Source organism: Coregonus lavaretus (assembly GCF_964263955.1).
Source record: "Coregonus lavaretus genome assembly, chromosome: 23".
In the NCBI taxonomy this organism is placed as follows: Eukaryota; Metazoa; Chordata; class Actinopteri; order Salmoniformes; family Salmonidae; genus Coregonus; species Coregonus lavaretus.
Genome location: NC_140010.1, coordinates 5,265,273 through 5,283,031, shown reverse-complemented (window position 1 = coordinate 5,283,031; position 17,759 = coordinate 5,265,273). Strand labels below are relative to the sequence as shown.

Sequence of the window (17,759 nt, the reverse complement as noted above, 5' to 3'; positions counted from 1 at the left end):
CTTTGTGCTATATTCACCAACACCCTCTTTGCTATATTTTAGCGTTACCAATCTTGTTTGTTACTATGCAATATGCTGTGTTAACCAATTATGGGGGAGTGTGCATGGTCTGACAGTCACAGCAGCGAACGTCTGATCATGTGACGCATACGTTTCAGACACAACAATACAACGGCTCCATATCATTGCGTTGCACCGTCCTACTCCCCCACGCCTTTGCTTTCGGTATGGCGGACGGTGAGAGGTCCCCGTTACTAGCAGATCTTGGAGATGGTGCTCTTGTCGGCGGTAACGGCGGAGTGTCACCAGGCTCGGCTCCCTATGGTTTACCAGATAAACCACAAAGTGAGTATCCATGGATGTTCTCCTACCTAGCCAAAGCAAAGATAGCTGACAAAGCATCGGTCCCTATGATTTTCAGATTGCTAAGAGCACGAAAGGTTGCTTTCTTGGTATCTAGCTATCTACATGGATAGTTAGTATCTGGGGAGTAAATCGTGGTTGCTAGTCAGCTAGCTAGCTGTTGATGCAAGCATGCCGGTTAGTTAGCTAACTAGTGGTTAGCTGGCTAGTCACCTAGCTAGCTAATTGGCTAGAATGTTGTAACCTTTTGGCATTTTCTACATTTGTCGGCTAGTCATCATAGTTGAAGGGATGTACTAAACAGAAACACCGATGATGTGTTGGGTTTTATGTATGGAACTAGCTAGAACTTGGAAGTTGTCTACCCAAAAAGATGGCTAGCTAATTGCTCAGTATAGTATACAAGATACCAGATTATCCACGTGTTATAATATTATTTTTGGTAATTCTGAGATGTATTATAAAATTATAGCTAGTAGTGTAATATTTCTACCGCTATTTCAAGATCTACCGTCAGTGATCTCTAGTCTAGCTAGCTAGTTTGCAAATCTCGAAACCAAAACACCTGATTTGATTGGCACCGCCCTGGGCCTCTCGGGAAGCTCATAATTACTGCAATATAAGACGACGACCAATTACTGTCTCCATTGGGAGGGGCTACTGTACTTAACTACATATTAGAAAAATGGCGTGAGTCGAGGGTACACATAATATGATGCCTTTAAATGTATTTATTTACCAATGTATTTATTTACAAACAACTTATTTATTTGAAGTTGTTGGTACAGTGGTAACTGCTGATTCCACACACACACACACACACACACACACACAGAGCGATAAGTCCCTGCATTCCTGCAGTCCTTTTATAAAGCTCCTTTTCAGTTGGAACTCGAGCCTCAAATCTCATTTTCTTGTTAATCCTTATTTAAAAGGTTAAAAAACAGAACAGTATTTTCCGTGTTTAACCCTTTCTTGTTTCAGTGGCAGTGCACTAATCTGCCACACTATGTGTACATTGTGTTATTGTGTTGAGGCCTTAGTTAGTTGAATGCACTGACTAAGTCGCTCAGAATAAGATGTAAATGTGCCTCCCTCTCTCTGTATTTCAGGCTTCCCTCCCTTCCCCATCCCCACCCAGCCCTCAGTGCTCCTGGGGGAGGACCCTCCTCCTTACTCCCCCCTCACCTCCCCAGACAGTGGCAGCGCGCCAGTCATCAGCTGTAGAGTGTGTCAGAGCCTCATCAGCGTGGAGGGGAAGCTCCACCAGCATGTGGTCAAGTGTGGGGTCTGCAACGAGGCTACGGTGGGTCACCTGTTTAGTGTTTACTTCCTGCATGTTCATTTAGGTCGTGTCTCTAACTACTTTTGAACAGAGCCCTATGCATACCTTACATCTACCTGCATGTTAATTTAGGTTGCGTTGCAAAATGGTACCCTATTCATTTACATTTTAGTCATTTAGCAGACGCTCTTATCCAGAGCGACTTACAGTTAGTGAGTGCATACATTTTTCATACTATTCCCTATATAGTGCACTACTTTTGAGCAGGGACCCTTTTTGATCTTGTCAAAAGTAGTGCACTATATAGGGAATAGGGTGCCATTTGGGACACAATCTTATACAACTGGTTGGTGTCACATTTATAGACATTAGTCATACAAGTTGCATACAGTGGTAGCTCATGAGGCCACAGTAAACGCCATAACATACAACACATTGATTAAAAAAAAAAATTTACATTGATTTTTCATCCCATATAAAAGTGGGCAACCTAGCCTGGTCTAAGATCTGTTTGTGCTCTGGTCTGGTCTACTCCATTGCTGTCATTGTCAAGAAAAACACGACTGACACTCTATGTGCAACCCCCTCTCTCACTTTTCTTGGATCTGATAATGACTTCTTGTTCATCTTGTTTGGCTTGTTCCCCCTCTGTGTCCTCGTCCTCCCTCTCCTCTTCCTCCCTCCTTCCTCCCTCTCCGTCTCCTCATCCTCCCTCTCTGTCTCCTCATCCTCCCTCTCCGTCTCCTCATCCTCCCTCTCTCTCTCTCTCCTCTTCCTCCCTCTTCCTCCCTCTCCTCTTCCTCCCTCTCCCTCTCCTCTTCCTCCCTCTCCTCTTCCTCCCTCTCCCTCTCCTCTTCCTCCCTCTCCCTCTCTTCTTCCTCATCCTCCCTCTCTTCTTCCTCATCCTCCCTCTCTTCTTCCTCATCCTCCCTCTCCTCTTCCTCCCTCTTCCTCCCTCTCCCTTTCCCTCTCCTCTTCCTCCCTCTCCCTTTCCCTCTCCTCTTCCTCCCTCTCCCTTTCCCTCTCCTCTTCCTCCCTTTCCCTCTCCTCTTCCTCCCTCTCCCTTTCCCTCTCCTCTTCCTCCCTCTCCCTCTCCTCTTCCTCCCTCTCCCTCTCCTCTTCCTCCCTCTCCCTCTCCTCTTCCTTCCTCTTCCTCTTCCTCCCTCTCCCTCTCCTCTTCCTCCCTTTCCCTCTTCCTCCCTCTCCCTTTCCCTCTCCTCTTCCTCCCTCTCCTCTTCCTCCCTCTCCTCTTCCTCCCTCTCCCTCTCCTCTTCCTCCCTCTCCCTCTCCTCTTCCTCCCTCTTCTTCTCCTCTTCCTCCCCCTCTCCTCTTCCACCCTCTCCTCATCCTCCCTTTCCCTCTCCTCTTCCTCCCTCTCCCTTTCCCTCTCCTCTTCCTCCCTCTCCCTCTCCTCTTCCTCCCTCTCCCTCTCCCTCTCCTCTTCCTCCCTCTCCCTCTCCCTCTCCTCTTCCTCCCTCTCCCTCTCCTCTTCCTCCCTCCCCCTCTCCTCTTCCACCCTCTCCTCATCCTCCCTCTCCCTCTCCTCTTCCTATTCCTCCTCTTGTGTCTCTCTGTCTCCCTCTGTAGCCCATCAAGAATGCTCCAGCAGGGAAGAAGTATGTCCGCTGCCCCTGTAACTGTCTGCTCATCTGCAAAGTCACCTCTCAGAGGATTGCCTGTCCCCGCCCCTACTGGTAAGAGGGAGGGGGAGTGGAAATATATTTCTCCCATGGGCACAGAAACTAAAAAGGGGTGACAACATTAATTAACAATCATTTCGATCCGAATGTGCAAACTGTTCAAACAGATCCGCAAATAAGGTGGATCCTTTTAAATATGCTATTGGACCATAAACAGATTTGGCTCATTAATCTATATTGTCCAAATAATGGTGATCCACGCTTCTTTTAAAATATATATAATAATTTATCGAGCTTACAAGCAATACATGACTCAAGTATTATGGTGGGAGATTATAATACGGTTTGAAGTACCTCAATGGACCGTAAAGGAAATCACACTACAAATGATGCACTTCAGGAAATAACAAATATTGTGGACATATTGGAACTATGGAGGCTTAAATATCCTGACCTAGTGAGATATACCTGGCGGAGGCTTAAATATCCTGACCTAGTGAGATATACCTGGCGGAGGCTTAAATATCCTGACCTAGTGAGATATACCTGGCGGAGGCTTAAATATCCTGACCTAGTGAGATATACCTGGCGGAGGCTTAAATATCCTGACCTAGTGAGATATACCTGGCGGAGGCTTAAATATCCTGACCTAGTGAGATATACCTGGCGGAGGCTTAAATATCCTGACCTAGTGAGATATACCTGGCGGAGGCTTAAATATCCTGACCTAGTGAGATATACCTGGCGGAGGCTTAAATATCCTGACCTAGTGAGATATACCTGGCGGAGGCTTAAATATCCTGATCTAGTGAGATATACATGGCGGAGGCTCAATCAAGCTAGTCGTCTTGACTACTTTCTTATGGCATTCTCGCTGGCACCAAATGTTTAAAAAGTATTGATAGTGGACAGAATGCAGTCAGATCATCAAATAATTGATATACAGTGCATTCGGAAAGTATTCAGTCCCCTTCAACTTTTCCACATTTTGTCATTCTAAAATGATTTTTTTTTTATCTTCATCAATCTACACATAATACCCCATAATGACAAAGCGAAAACAAGATTTGAGAAATTTTTGCAAATGCAAAAAACAGATACCTTATTTACATAAGTATTTATACCCTTTGATATGAGACTCAAAATTGAGCTCAGGTGCGTCCTGTTTCTATTGGTCATCCTTGAGATGTTTCTGCAACTTGATTGGAGTCCACCTGTGGTAAATTCAATTGATTGGACATGATTTGGAAAGGCACACACCTGTCTATATAAGGTCCCACAGTTCACAGTGCATATTGGAGCAAAAACCAAGCCATGAAGTCGAAGGAATTGTACGTAGAGCTCAGAGACAGGGTTATGTCGAGGCACAGATCTGGGCAAGGGTATCAAAAATTGTCTGCAGCATTGAAGGTCCCCAAGAACACGGTGGCCTCATCATTCTTAAATGGAAGAAGTTTGGAACCACCAAGACACTTCCTAAAGCTCGCCGCCCGGCCAAACGGAGCAATCAGGGGAGAAGGGCCTTGGTCAGGTAAGTGACCAAGAACCCGATGGTCACTCTGACAGAACTCCAGAGTTCCTCTGTGGAGATGGGAGAACCTTCCAGAAGGACAACCATCTCTGCAGCACTCCACCAATCAGGCCTTTATGGTAGAGTGGCCAAACGGAAGCCACTCATCAGTAAAAGGCACATGACAGCCCGCTTGGAGTTTGCCAAAAGGCACCTAAAAGACTCTCAGACCATGAGAAACAAGATTCTCTGGTCTGATGAAGCCCAGATTGAACTCTTTGGCCTGAATGCCAAGCGTCACGTCTGGAGGAAACCTGGCACCATCCTACGGTGAAGCATGGTGGTGGCAGCATCATGCTGAGGGGATGTTTTTCAGCGGCAGGGACTGGGAGACTAGTCAGGATCAAGGGAAAGATGAACAGAGCAAAGTACAGAGAGATCCTTGATGAAAACCTGCTCCAGAGTTCTTTTGGTACCCTTCCCCAGATCTGTACCTCGACACAATCCTGCCTCGGAGCTCTACGCACAATTCTTTCGACCTTGTGGCTTGGTTTTTGCTCTGATATGCACTGTCAACTGTGGGACTTTATATAGACAGGTGTGTGCCTTTCCAAATCATGTCCAATAAATTGAATTTACCATAGGTGGACTCCAATCAAGTTGTAGAAACATCTAAAGGATGATCAATGGAAACAGGATGCACCTGAGCTCAATTTCGAGTCTCATAGCAAAAGGTCTGAATACTTATGTAAATAAGGTATTTCTGTTTTTTATTTTCAATACATTTGCAAAAACCTGTTTTCGCTTCGTCATTATGGGGTATTGTGTCTAGATTGATTAGGGGAAAAAACTATTTAATACTTTTTAGAATAAGGCTGTAACGTAACAAAATGTGGAAATAGTCAAGGGGTCTGAATACTTTCCGAATGCACTTGTTTTTGGTCGCAGGTTCAGGAATGGCAGACAAATTGCAACATTTACCTGGTGCTAACTCTGCAAATAGCGCTGCGGAGTGATTTGAAAAGTAATAATAATAATGCTTTTAGCAAAAATGTTTATCTTTTAATTTACAATCTGTAGAAACTATGAGAATAGAAAGGTTCAGAATTTTTGTTAAAAATCATCACAGCACAGTTAAGAAATATATGGCAAATAGAAATCAAAACTGTTTTTGCTTTGTCATTATGGGGTATTGTGTGTAGATTGATGAGGGAAAAAAAGCATTTAATCCATTTTAGAATAAGGCTGTAACGTAACAAAATGTGGAGAAAGGGAAGGGGTCTGAATACTTTCCGAATGCACTGTATGTCCCAAATGGAGCCCTATTCCCTATAATAGTACACTACTTTTAACCAGAGACAAACAGTGAGGGAAAAAAGTATTTGATCCCCTGCTGATTTTGTACGTTTGCCCACTGACAAAGAAATGATCAGTCTATAATTTTAATGGTAGGTTTATTTGAACAGTGAGAGACAGAATAACAACAAAAATATCCAGAAAAACGCATGTCAAAAATGTTATAAATTGATTAGCATTTTAATGAGGGAAATAAGTATTTGACCCCTCTGCAAAACATGACTTAGTACTTGGTGGCAAAACCCTTGTTTGGCAATCACAGAGGTCAGACGTTTCTTGTAGTTGGCCACCAGGTTTGCACACATCTCAGGATGGATTTTGTCCCACTCCTCTTTGCAGATCTTCTCCAGGTCATTAAGGTTTCGAGGCTGACGTTTGGCAACTCGAACCTTCAGCTCCCTCCACAGATTTTCTATGGTATTAAGGTCTGGAGACTGGCTAGGCCACTCCAGGACCTTAATGTGCTTCTTCTTGAGCCACTCCTTTGTTGCCTTGGCCGTGTGTTTTGGGTCATTGTCATGCTGGAATACCCATCCACGACCCATTTTCAATGCCCTGGCTGAGGGAAGGAGGTTCTCACCCAAGATTTGACGGTACATGGCCCCGTCCATCGTCCCTTTTTGATGCGGTGAAGTTGTCCTGTCCTCTTAGCAGAAAAATACCCCCAAAGCATAATGTTTCCACCTCCATGTTTGACATTTACATTTTAGTCATTTAGCAGACGCTCTTATCCAGAGCGACTTACAGTTAGTGAATACATATTTTTTTTTTTTATACTGGCCCCCCGTGGGAATCAAACCCACATCCCTGGCGTTGCAAACGCCATGCTCTATCAACTGAGCTACATCCCTGCCGGCCATTCCCTCCCCTACCCTGGACGACGCTGGGCCAATTGTGCGACGCCCATGAGTCTCCCGGTCGCGGCCGGCTGCGACAGAGCCTGGATTCGAACCAGGATCTCTAGTGGCACAGTTAGCACTGCGATGCAGTGCCTTAGACCACTGCGCCACTGCGCGACGGTGGGGATGGTGTTCTTGGGGTCATAGGCAGCATTCCTCCTCCTCCAAACACGGCGAGTTGAGTTGATGCCAAAGAGCTCGATTTTGATCTCATCTGACCACAACACTTCTCCTCTGAATCATTCAGCTGTTCATTGGCAAACTTCAGATGGCCCTGTATATGTGCTTTCTTGAGCAGGGGGACCTTGCGGGCGCTGCAGGATTTCAGTCCTTCACGGCGTAGTGTGTTACCAATTATTTTCTTGGTGACTATTGTCCCAGCTGCCTTGAGATCATTGACAAGATCATCCCGTGTAGTTCTGGGCTGATTCCTCACCGTTCTCATGATCATTGCAACTCCACGAGGTGAGATCTTGCATGGAGCCCCAGGTCGAGGGAGATTGACAGTTATTTTGTGTTTCTTCCATTTGCGAATAATCGCACCAACTGTTGTCACCTTCTCACCCAGCTGCTTGGCGATGGTCTTGTAGCCCATTTTAGCCTCGTGTAGGTCTACAAATATTGTCCCTGACATCCTTGGAGACCTCTTTAGTCTTGGCCATGGTGGAGAGTTTGGAATCTGATTGATTGATTGCTTCTGTGGACAGGTGTCTTTTATAGAGGTAACAAGCTGAGATTAGGAGCACTCCCTTTAAGAGTGTGCTCCTAATCTCAGCTCGTTACCTGTATAAAAGACACCTGGGAGCCAGAAATCTTTCTGATTGAGAGGGGGTCAAATACTTATTTCCCTCATTAAAATGCAAATCAATTTATTACATTTTTGACATGTGTTTTTCTGGGTTTTTTTGTTGTTATTCTGTCTCTCACTGTTCAAAGAAACCTACCATTTAAAATTATAGACTGATCATTTCTTTGTCAGTGGGCGAACGTACAAAATCAGCAGGGGATCAAATACTTTTTTCCCTCACTGTATGGGCCCTGGTCAACAGTAGTGTACTATATAGTGAATAGGGTGCCATTTGTGGTCCTCTGTAGCTCAGCTGGTAGAGCACGGCGCTTGTAACGCCAAGGTAGTGGGTTCGATCCCCGGGACCACCCATACACTAAAATGTATGCACGCATGACTGTAAGTCGCTTTGGATAAAAGCGTCTGCTAAATGGCATATTATTATTATTATTATTATTATTATTTCAGACGCAGACACTGTCATATATAAAGATTTTGTCCAGGTGGCATGTTGTCTACTTGGTGAATACAGTTGATACAGCATGTGAAACCCCTTAAATCACACTTCATTCACACTGATACTAGTGCATCAAGGACTGCGTTAGGCTAACCCAGGCCCCTACATAAGTTAGTTGACTTGTATGGAACTTGCGCTCAGTTGCATTTAAACCTAGCTAGTAATACCGACTTAGACTGAACAGTGAGTTCTGTGGTTGTCTAGTATATTGAACAGTGAGCTATGTGGTTGTTTGTCCAGTATATTGACTTGTAGACTGAACAGTGAGCTATGTGGTTGTTTGTCCAGTATATTGACTTGTAGACTGTTAAGATAATTTCTATCTCTAATTCAACCTAAGCTTGAATCATTACCAGAGGTTGTAAGGCTCTGGTTTTAATCATAAATGATTCAAGGTCCACAACCAACAATAATGATCTGTCTTTTTATTCATGGAGAGCTCTGGCGCCAAAACCCATACACTCCTGTTTTATACCCCTTGACACACAAAGGCACTTTGCTCCACCCACCTTTAGGAGGCTTTCTTAAACAGTTTCCACCTTTCTCCTTCACCCTGGAATGTTTAGTCTCGCCCCCCTCTGTTAGTGGGTTGATAATACATTCTAATTATAACACAGTTTACACATTTATACTGTATTTGGGGTGAAATCCTTTAGTCATTATTCTTAAAATACAAATTAATCTAACATAGACTGAACAGTGAGTTCTGTGGTTGTTTGTCTAGTATATTGACTTGTAGACTGAACAGTGAGCTATATGGCTGTCTAGTATATTGACTTGTAGACTGAACAGTGAGTTCTGTGGTTGTTTGTCCAGTATATTGACTTGTAGACTGAACATTGAGTTATGTGGTTGTCTAGTATATTGACTTGTAGACTGAACAGTGAGCTATATGGCTGTCTAGTATATTGACTTGTAGACTGAACAGTGAGTTCTGTGGTTGTTTGTCCAGTATATTGACTTGTAGACTGAACATTGAGTTCTGTGGTTGTCTAGTATATTGACTTGTAGACTGAACAGTGAGCTATATGGCTGTCTAGTATATTGACTTGTGCACTGAACAGTGAGTTCTGTGTTTGTCTAGTATATTGACTTGTAGACTGAACAGTGAGTTCTGTGGTTGTCCAGTATATTGACTTGTAGACTGAACAGTGAGCTATATGGCTGTCTAGTATATTGACTTGTAGACTGAACATTGAGTTCTGTGGTTGTCTAGTATATTGACTTGTAGACTGAACAGTGAGCTATATGGTTGTCTAGTATATTGACTTGTAGACTGAACAGTGAGCTATATGGTTGTCTAGTATATTGACTTGTAGACTGAACATTGAGCTATATGGTTGTCTAGTATATTGACTTGTAGACTGAACATTGAGCTATATGGTTGTCTAGTATATTGACTTGTAGACTGAACATTGAGCTATATGGTTGTCTAGTATATTGACTTGTAGACTGAACAGTGAGCTATATGGTTGTCTAGTATATTGACTTGTAGACTGAACATTGAGTTCTGTGGTTGTCTAGTATATTGACTTGTAGACTGAACAGCGAGCTATATGGTTGTCCAGTATATTGACTTGTAGACTGAACAGTGAGTTCTGTGGTTGTTTGTCCAGTATATTGACTTGTAGACTGAACAGTGAGCTATATGGTTGTCTAGTATATTGACTTGTAGACTGAACATTGAGTTCTGTGGTTGTCTAGTATATTTACTTGTAGACTGAACAGCGAGCTATATGGTTGTCTAGTATATTGACTTGTAGACTGAACATTGAGTTCTGTGGTTGTCTAGTATATTTACTTGTAGACTGAACATTGAGCTATATGGCTGTCTAGTATATTGACTTGTAGACTGAACAGTGAGCTATATGGTTGTCTAGTATATTTACTTGTAGACTGAACAGTGAGCTATATGGCTGTCTAGTATATTGACTTGTAGACTGAACAGTGAGCTATATGGTTGTCTAGTATATTGACTTGTAGACTGAACAGTGAGCTATATGGTTGTCTAGTATATTGACTTGTAGACTGACCAGTGAGCTATATGGTTGTCTAGTATATTGGCTTGTAGACTGACCAGTGAATTCTGTGGTTGTCCAGTATATTGGCTTGTAGACTGACCAGTGAGTTCTGTGGTTGTCTAGTATATTGACTTGTAGACTGAACAGTGAGCTATATGGTTGTCTAGTATATTGACTTGTAGACTGAACATTGAGTTCTGTGGTTGTCTAGTATATTGGCTTGTAGACTGACCAGTGAGTTATGTGGTTGTCCAGTATATTGGCTTGTAGACTGACCAGTGAGTTCTGTGGTTGTGCTCCCCAGTAAGAGGATAATAAACCTGGGTCCAGTCCATCCTGGTCCAGCCAGCCCTGAACCCCAGCCAGCCGGAGCTCGGGTCTCCTGTGGACACTGCAACAACACTTTCCTGGTACGACCCTTCACCTCTCTCAAAGCCAGTATATAGGCTCTATCTCAATGAGTCATTCCATGATTCCTCACATCCTCTCTCCTCGCCTTCTCCTCAACTGTATTGAAGGAGAAGGTTCCTCCCTCTTTGACCTTCTTGTCCAATGTGTTTTCAGAAGGAAAAGGAATTGAGTGAGGAAAAGGAATCAAGGAAAGATTATTTGAGAAAGAGCCACAGTGTACACCAAAGCAGTTATGAAGGCCAGGAAGTCTTGAATATTGCTAACATGGATAATACTCTACTGAACTAATTTTTTATATTTATATGATGAGTGTCTTGTAATGTGTTTCAGTGGACAGAGTTTACTGACCGGACACTCGCCAGGTGCCCCCACTGCAGGAAAGTGTGAGTACCTTCTGTCTGTCCATAGGCTACTCAGTCAATACAGCCGAGTCCATCAAAGTGGTTATACAATAATTATGCTCAAGATGAAGTCCTTCAGTGGTGGCTGGTGGCACATTAAATCGGAGGACAGACTCATAGTAATGGTTGGAACGGCATTAATGGAACTTGTCAAACGCATGCTTTCCATGTGTTTGATTCCATTCCAGCTATTATTTTGAGCCGTCCTTTCCACACCAGCCTCCACTGATGTCCTTCATCCTATATTTTTCTTAAATATGTATTCAACCCCTTGTGAGCTGTAGGCAGTTGTCAGCAGTGGGTCAGATTCCCATACCATAAGCCTGTAGCATTAGTCTTCAGGATAAGCTCTTTACGGCCTTGTTGTGCGCAACATCTCAAATCTTACACAACCTTGTTAGTGTGACTTGCTTCATCAACTCATTATTTAAACCTATGAAGTTCTTGACATTACCATAAAAAATACTTTTGGACAGCTGAAGCAAGTTATATTTCATGCTAAAATATATATTTTTTAATACCGTTTCTCCTTCTCTTTTGCCACTCCCTTCAACATGCAGCTCCTCTATTGGTCAGAGGTACCCTCAAAGGCGGAGCTTGTGGTGTTTTCTACTATGCTTGCTTTTCAGCATCTCCACTGCTGGGCTGGTGGTGAGTACCCACTCCATGCTGTCCACTCCATGCTGTCCACTCCATGCTGTCCACTCCATACTGTCCACTCCATACTGTCCACTCCATGCTGTCCACTCCATGCTGTCCACTCCATGCTGTCCACTCCATGCTGTCCACTCCATGCTGTCCACTCCATACTGTCCACTCCATGCTGTCCACTCCATACTGTCCACTCCATGCTGTCCACTCCATGCTGTCCACTCCATGCTGTCCACTCCATGCTGTCCACTCCATGCTGTCCACTCCATGCTGTCCACTCCATACTGTCCACTCCATACTGTCCACTCCATGCTGTCCACTCCATACTGTCCACTCCATGCTGTCCACTCCATGCTGTCCACTCCATGCTGTCCACTCCATGCTGTCCACTCCATGCTGTCCACTCCATGCTGTCCACTCCATACTGTCTACTCCATACTGTCCACCAGGTGATGACCTCACAATAAAAACACATCCCTTAAGAACACATTGTTTAAAAAAAGCATAATATTGTCATGTTTCACAACCACGCTTAATCACCTAAGCCCTTTTTTAGCTAAGGAAAAAAAAAAATGCATGTCTCTTGCATCTACTGCTCTCTGTGTTCTCTCTCCCTCTGTTCTGTGCCGTAGGCGGGTACTGTGCACTCTACATGTGCACACTGTCAGAGTCCTATCACAAACACACCACCCTTAGCCTTGTAAAATGTTGCATCTTCTAAGTCTTCTTCCTCTCTGTGTTTTGTAGGCTGGTACGTGGGTGAAGGCCCAGGCCTACGGGGGTATCTATGCCTCCTGGGTCATGCTGATCCTGCTGGTACTCCTGACCCTGGGCCGGGCTCTATACTGGGCCTGCATGCCTGTTAGTGAGCCCCTACAGAACTTCACATAGACACACACACACACACACACACACACACACACACACACACACACAGGCGTAAGATGAAGTTGCCCCTAGATGCTGATCTTGGGTCAGTTTTATATTTCCTCACTAATGGTTAAGGTTAGGATTGGGGGAAGGGGAAGCTGATCCCAGATCTGTAGTTAAGGTTAGGATTGGGGGAGGGGAAGCTGATCCCAGATCTGTAGTTAAGGTTAGGATTGGGGGAAGGGAAGCTGATCCCAGATCTGTAGTTAAGGTTAGGATTGTGGGAAGGGGAAGCTGATCCTAGATCTGTACCTATGGGAAACATCACCCTTAAGTAGGGCTGGGCGATATATCAAATTAATTAGATTGATTCAAATTGATGTTTTTTGCGCGATATTCCAAATGCCCGTATCGCAAGAATCGAGTTATTTTTATTATTATTTTTATATCGCTTTTATGAGGCGTTTATGTCCGCTTGTTCTCATGTTGTCTTTTTAGTCTTGTCTCCTTCGCTCCTTCTGTGCTGTGTGCACCTTCCCATTCACACCAGAGATCTGGATATAATGACCAGATGCTCATGTCTCCGCTATAACGATGGGAGTCTTCCCAAAGGAGGGGAGGCAGGCGATAAGCCTCTTCCTCTCTGACAAGCGGTTTCAACTTGCTATTTGCATTTGCGGTTTGGTCCAACAGAATCGGTCATATGGACACCGAAAAACATTGCAATATTATTTTACTGTAATAGAGGAGAAGTTAACCTTTCTATCAATACCCTTTTTTATGTCTCAACTACTCAAATTGACACTACTAAAACAGGAGTATCATTCTGGAAAATACATGCTCGGTGTTGCGCGCAGCATTACTGTTATACTAGCTGTCTAGTCTGTCTTTTATAAATGTGCAATAAGCAAAAAAACACAATTTATATAAGTAATTGGCAACTAGTTCTCATTCTGAGAAATATGGTAGGCCACTTGATTTCAACATCTGAAGAAAGTGGACAGGCTAGCATTCTGTTCAAACAGTTGGAGATGGACAGAAGGGTGTGTTCATAACAATTCAACTGTTCTGCCTCGTTATCTAGCAAATAGATCCATGTTGGCTAAACTTGAAACATAAAGATTAGTTGGCTACTCACTAGCACGTGGGCTTGTGCTTGAGAGATTATTTATGAGACCTGTGTTCATTTTCTATAATGCCTGCTACAAGAAGTTGTTCATTATTAGTGAATGTGCATTACACATGGTTCTGGTTCCATTTATAAAAGATAAAGGGCATTTGAAAATCACTTGAAAATCAGATCAGTGATTATGGCAAAAAAACAGGTTAAACTATTTTGATAAAATAATTAAATTGTTAGTGGGTCTTTATGGTTGTGGACGGCTCATATTTAGCCTGGGTTTAATTTCACAAGCCCTGCATTTACTAGATTATTGCTGACTGTTTGAAATGCGGAGTATTTGACCTATTAATTGTACAACAAAGCTTATTTAGAGAAAACTTTACAAAAAAAATGTAGATCTATATTGTGAATCGTCCATAAGCTATGATTTTTAAGCCATATCGCCCAGCCCTACCCTGGAGCCTTTTATTTATTAAACGAAAGATCAAAACAAGACATTCCCCTCCTCCTTCGCTTTAGTCTGTTGTTCATTGTGTTTCCAAACTGGATGATGAAGAATATTTACTGAAGGAGCAGTAGCTTGACTGCTACATTTACTAATAATAATAATAATATGCCATTTAACAGACGCTTTTATCCAAAGCGACTTAGTCATGTGTGCATACAATTTTTACGTATGGGTGGGCCCGGGGATCGAACCCACTACCCTGGCGTTACAAGCACCATGCTCTACCAATTGAGCTACAGAGGACCACCTTATAAATTGATGAGTAGTTCACTTTAACATGTTCAACTACTTTCCCTTCCCTGTTTTAATCGTTGCTTAGGCCAGTCTATTGCGGGTGTTGGTGGTCACATATCATGGCATGGCAGATTGGAACACCGTCTTAAATGATGACATAGCACTCGGATAAGACAGCGCCTCCGCAAACCCTGATTTTATATGTTCTGTTTTTGGGCATTTGACATGAGATTTAATTATTAGTTTTTTTGGAAAACCCTTGAAGCGTTGTTGAAAGGCAAAGTCAGCTAAATTGAGGCCAGTGTAAGGTGCATACCACCTAAATTACCCTCCTTTTCCCAGACATGGAGCTGGGTTTGAAGGGAGGTTAGGGCTACGTCCCGGTTTGAAGGGAGGTTAGGGGTGCGTCCCAAATGGCACCCTATTCCCTATATAGTGCACTACTTTTGACCAGGGCTCAGTATGGTCGAAGGTCAGAAGTAGTGTACTATATAGGGAATGAGGGTGCTTATTGGGCCACTTGCTAGGGCATCGTCAGAGTGAGGTCTGGCAGTATGTTGGAGTCGATATTTATGCTGCATAAACTGTCTGTGGGAGTGTTCGTCTTTTGATCCAAAGCAGCTTAGAAGCCTTAAAGAAGTTGGAGAGAAAGATTCAACAGCCTCATTTAAATTTGACTGGACACACACACAAACACACACACACACACACACACACGTATACGTACGTACACACTCTCATCCCCCACACATACATACCAAAAGATGGGTATTGTGAGAGTCTCTGTAGTGGTAGGCGTAGGCAGCCAGCGTGAAAAGCATCTCTCCTCAAGGACTTCTGTTCATACAAGAGTTTGTTACACGTCATCTCCTAGTCATCTAATTATTGTGCTCTAGGTTAATATTATATTCTTATCCATCTAATAGCTTAGAAGTGAGGTCAACATGAGCTGTCAGTAGAACTCCTAGAGATGTACTAGAGCGCTTCAAGGCGGTGAAAGCCCTCGATGGCGCTGCCCATGTTATATAAAAACGGGCTTTGGGCCAAGTGTGCCCCTCTATCCAACTCTACAGTCTTACTACACTACATGTACCATCATCTAAACGCAGTCCTTGGTGACGGAGGCAGGCTGTGGTTGTTGTAGGCCTCTTTCTCCTTTTAGTAGTGCTCTAAATGGGGAGTAGGGTGCCGTTTGGGGTTCAGTCAGGGTAAGAGGGAAACTGTTGGTGAAGATAATTCATACAGACTACCTGCATATTCAAACACACTTCATCTAACCATATAACCTGTCTGTGGTTCGGAATGTGGGTCATAGTAATTTTTTTTTTTACAGCTACGTTAATTTCTGTTTTAATTGTACATATATTTGTTGTTGTTTTATGTAAGAGTAATTATTACTAAACAGATATTGCACTTGTGTGCATAACACTACATGATTGATTCTTTGATCACTTTTATTTGTTGTTTTGTTAATTAATAGGGTTATTTTTGCAACCCTTGTTATTTATTTTAACGGGAATCTGCAAAGTTGTTAGTTATTTGATTACCTACTAACACATTAAGCCTCTGGACACGGGAATATGTGTCCAATTCTTAACCTAACACACTAACACACACACACATTCATCATTTACATATAGACAATCAAACATTTGAACCACAAATGGCATCACTTAAACACACACACACACACACACACACACACACACACACAGAGTGACAAATGGATGGATACACACACAGCTCTTTGAGATGGTTTACCCTGCTTGACAGAACTGTGACAGTAGCAGTGATAGTTATTTTAAAATATCATGTTATTTATTATAATGATCATGTTTTAATCATGATATTATGTACAATATTGATCATGTTAATGACGCCAATAATCAACAACCTGGCTGATGATGCTCTTATCAGAGTTTGTTTACACACAATAAAGACATGATGTATGAAAATATCAGAATGCTTTTTAGGCTCTTTTTTTTAATCAAATGTTTTTATTGCTTTTAAGACCATTTACTACAACATAATAAATCACAATACCAGACGACACACTAATGAAACCCAAACAAGACCAAACAGTGTTATTACAGATTCTCAGACACATTCACAGGCTGTTATAGTGGAATTAGTGTAAGTTACATTCTATTCAAATGAAAAGTTGAAGAGGGTCCATTATGTTTTGCGATGTGCACCAGTGATCAAAAGGTGTCAAAACATTTTTATGCACACATGCACACCTAACCTGGCTCCATTTGGGCTCCTGAGTTTCATGCGGGTTTCATTATTTCGTCGACATGAGATGGAAGGATTAGTATTTCGTCGACATGAGATGGAAGGATTAGTATTTAGTCGACATGAGATGGAAAGATTAGTATTTCGTCGACATGAGATGGAAGGATTAGTATTTCGTCGACATGAGATGGAAGGATTAGTATTTTGTCGACATGAGATGGAAGGATTAGTAATGTTGAGAAACCATTAAAAAATATATAAATAAACTGCTCCCTGGAGAGAAGGTGGCCTTCCCCAATGGCACCTTATTCCCTATGTAGTGCACTACTTTTGACCAGGGCCTTATGGGGTCTGCACTATACAGGGAATAGGGTGCCATTTGGGACGTGACCAAGGAAAGCGGGAGGAGAAGTCCTCAAACCTTCTGGCTTTAAGTGACTTTAGCTCAGAGGGCATTATCTTTAGCTCAGGGGGCATTATCTTTAGCTCAGAGGGCATTATCTTTAGCTCAGAGGGCATTATCTTTAGCTCAGGGGGCATTATCTTTAGCTCAGAGTGCATTATCTTTAGCTCAGCGGGCATTATCTTTAGCTCAGATGGCATTATCTTTAGCTCAGATGGCATTATCTTTAGCTCAGAGGGCATTATCTTTAGCTCAGATGGCATTATCTTTAGCTCAGAGGGCATTAGCTTTAGCTCAGAGGGCATTATCTTTAGCTCAGAGGGCATTATCTTTAGCTCAGAGGGCATTATCTTTAGCTTGCTAGCCCTTCTGCAAGAGAGAGTAGGCCGGTAATCTAGGTCCTGTTAAACACACAAAAACGCTCTCTCACTCACACACATACACACACTCTCTCACTCACACACACACTCTCACTTGCACTTTGCCTCCCTTACACACATGAGAATTGATAGTCCCACTAAACTCATAGTCAGGACTGAATACTG

At 42.9% G+C, this 17,759-nt stretch overlaps 1 protein-coding gene across 2 annotated transcripts; it reads left to right on the top strand.

The window, feature by feature from the left end:
- The first annotated feature begins 190 nt into the window (after positions 1–190).
- Positions 191–16,541, top strand: LOC311099112 (type I phosphatidylinositol 4,5-bisphosphate 4-phosphatase-A-like). Of its 2 annotated transcripts, XM_084139756.1 has the most exons (7): positions 191–345; positions 1,476–1,669; positions 3,236–3,342; positions 10,683–10,788; positions 11,120–11,172; positions 11,751–11,841; positions 12,589–16,541. In XM_084139756.1, exons 1-7 carry the CDS (start codon positions 228–230, stop codon positions 12,730–12,732), a joined length of 813 nt encoding a protein of 270 aa, XP_083995882.1. In that variant the 5' UTR covers positions 191–227; the 3' UTR covers positions 12,733–16,541. The 2 variants fall into 2 exon arrangements, with proteins under 2 accessions (XP_083995882.1, XP_083995881.1); XM_084139755.1 differs by lacking the exon at positions 12,589–16,541 and having other exon boundaries at positions 11,751–12,319.
- Positions 16,542–17,759: the final 1,218 nt, after the last annotated feature.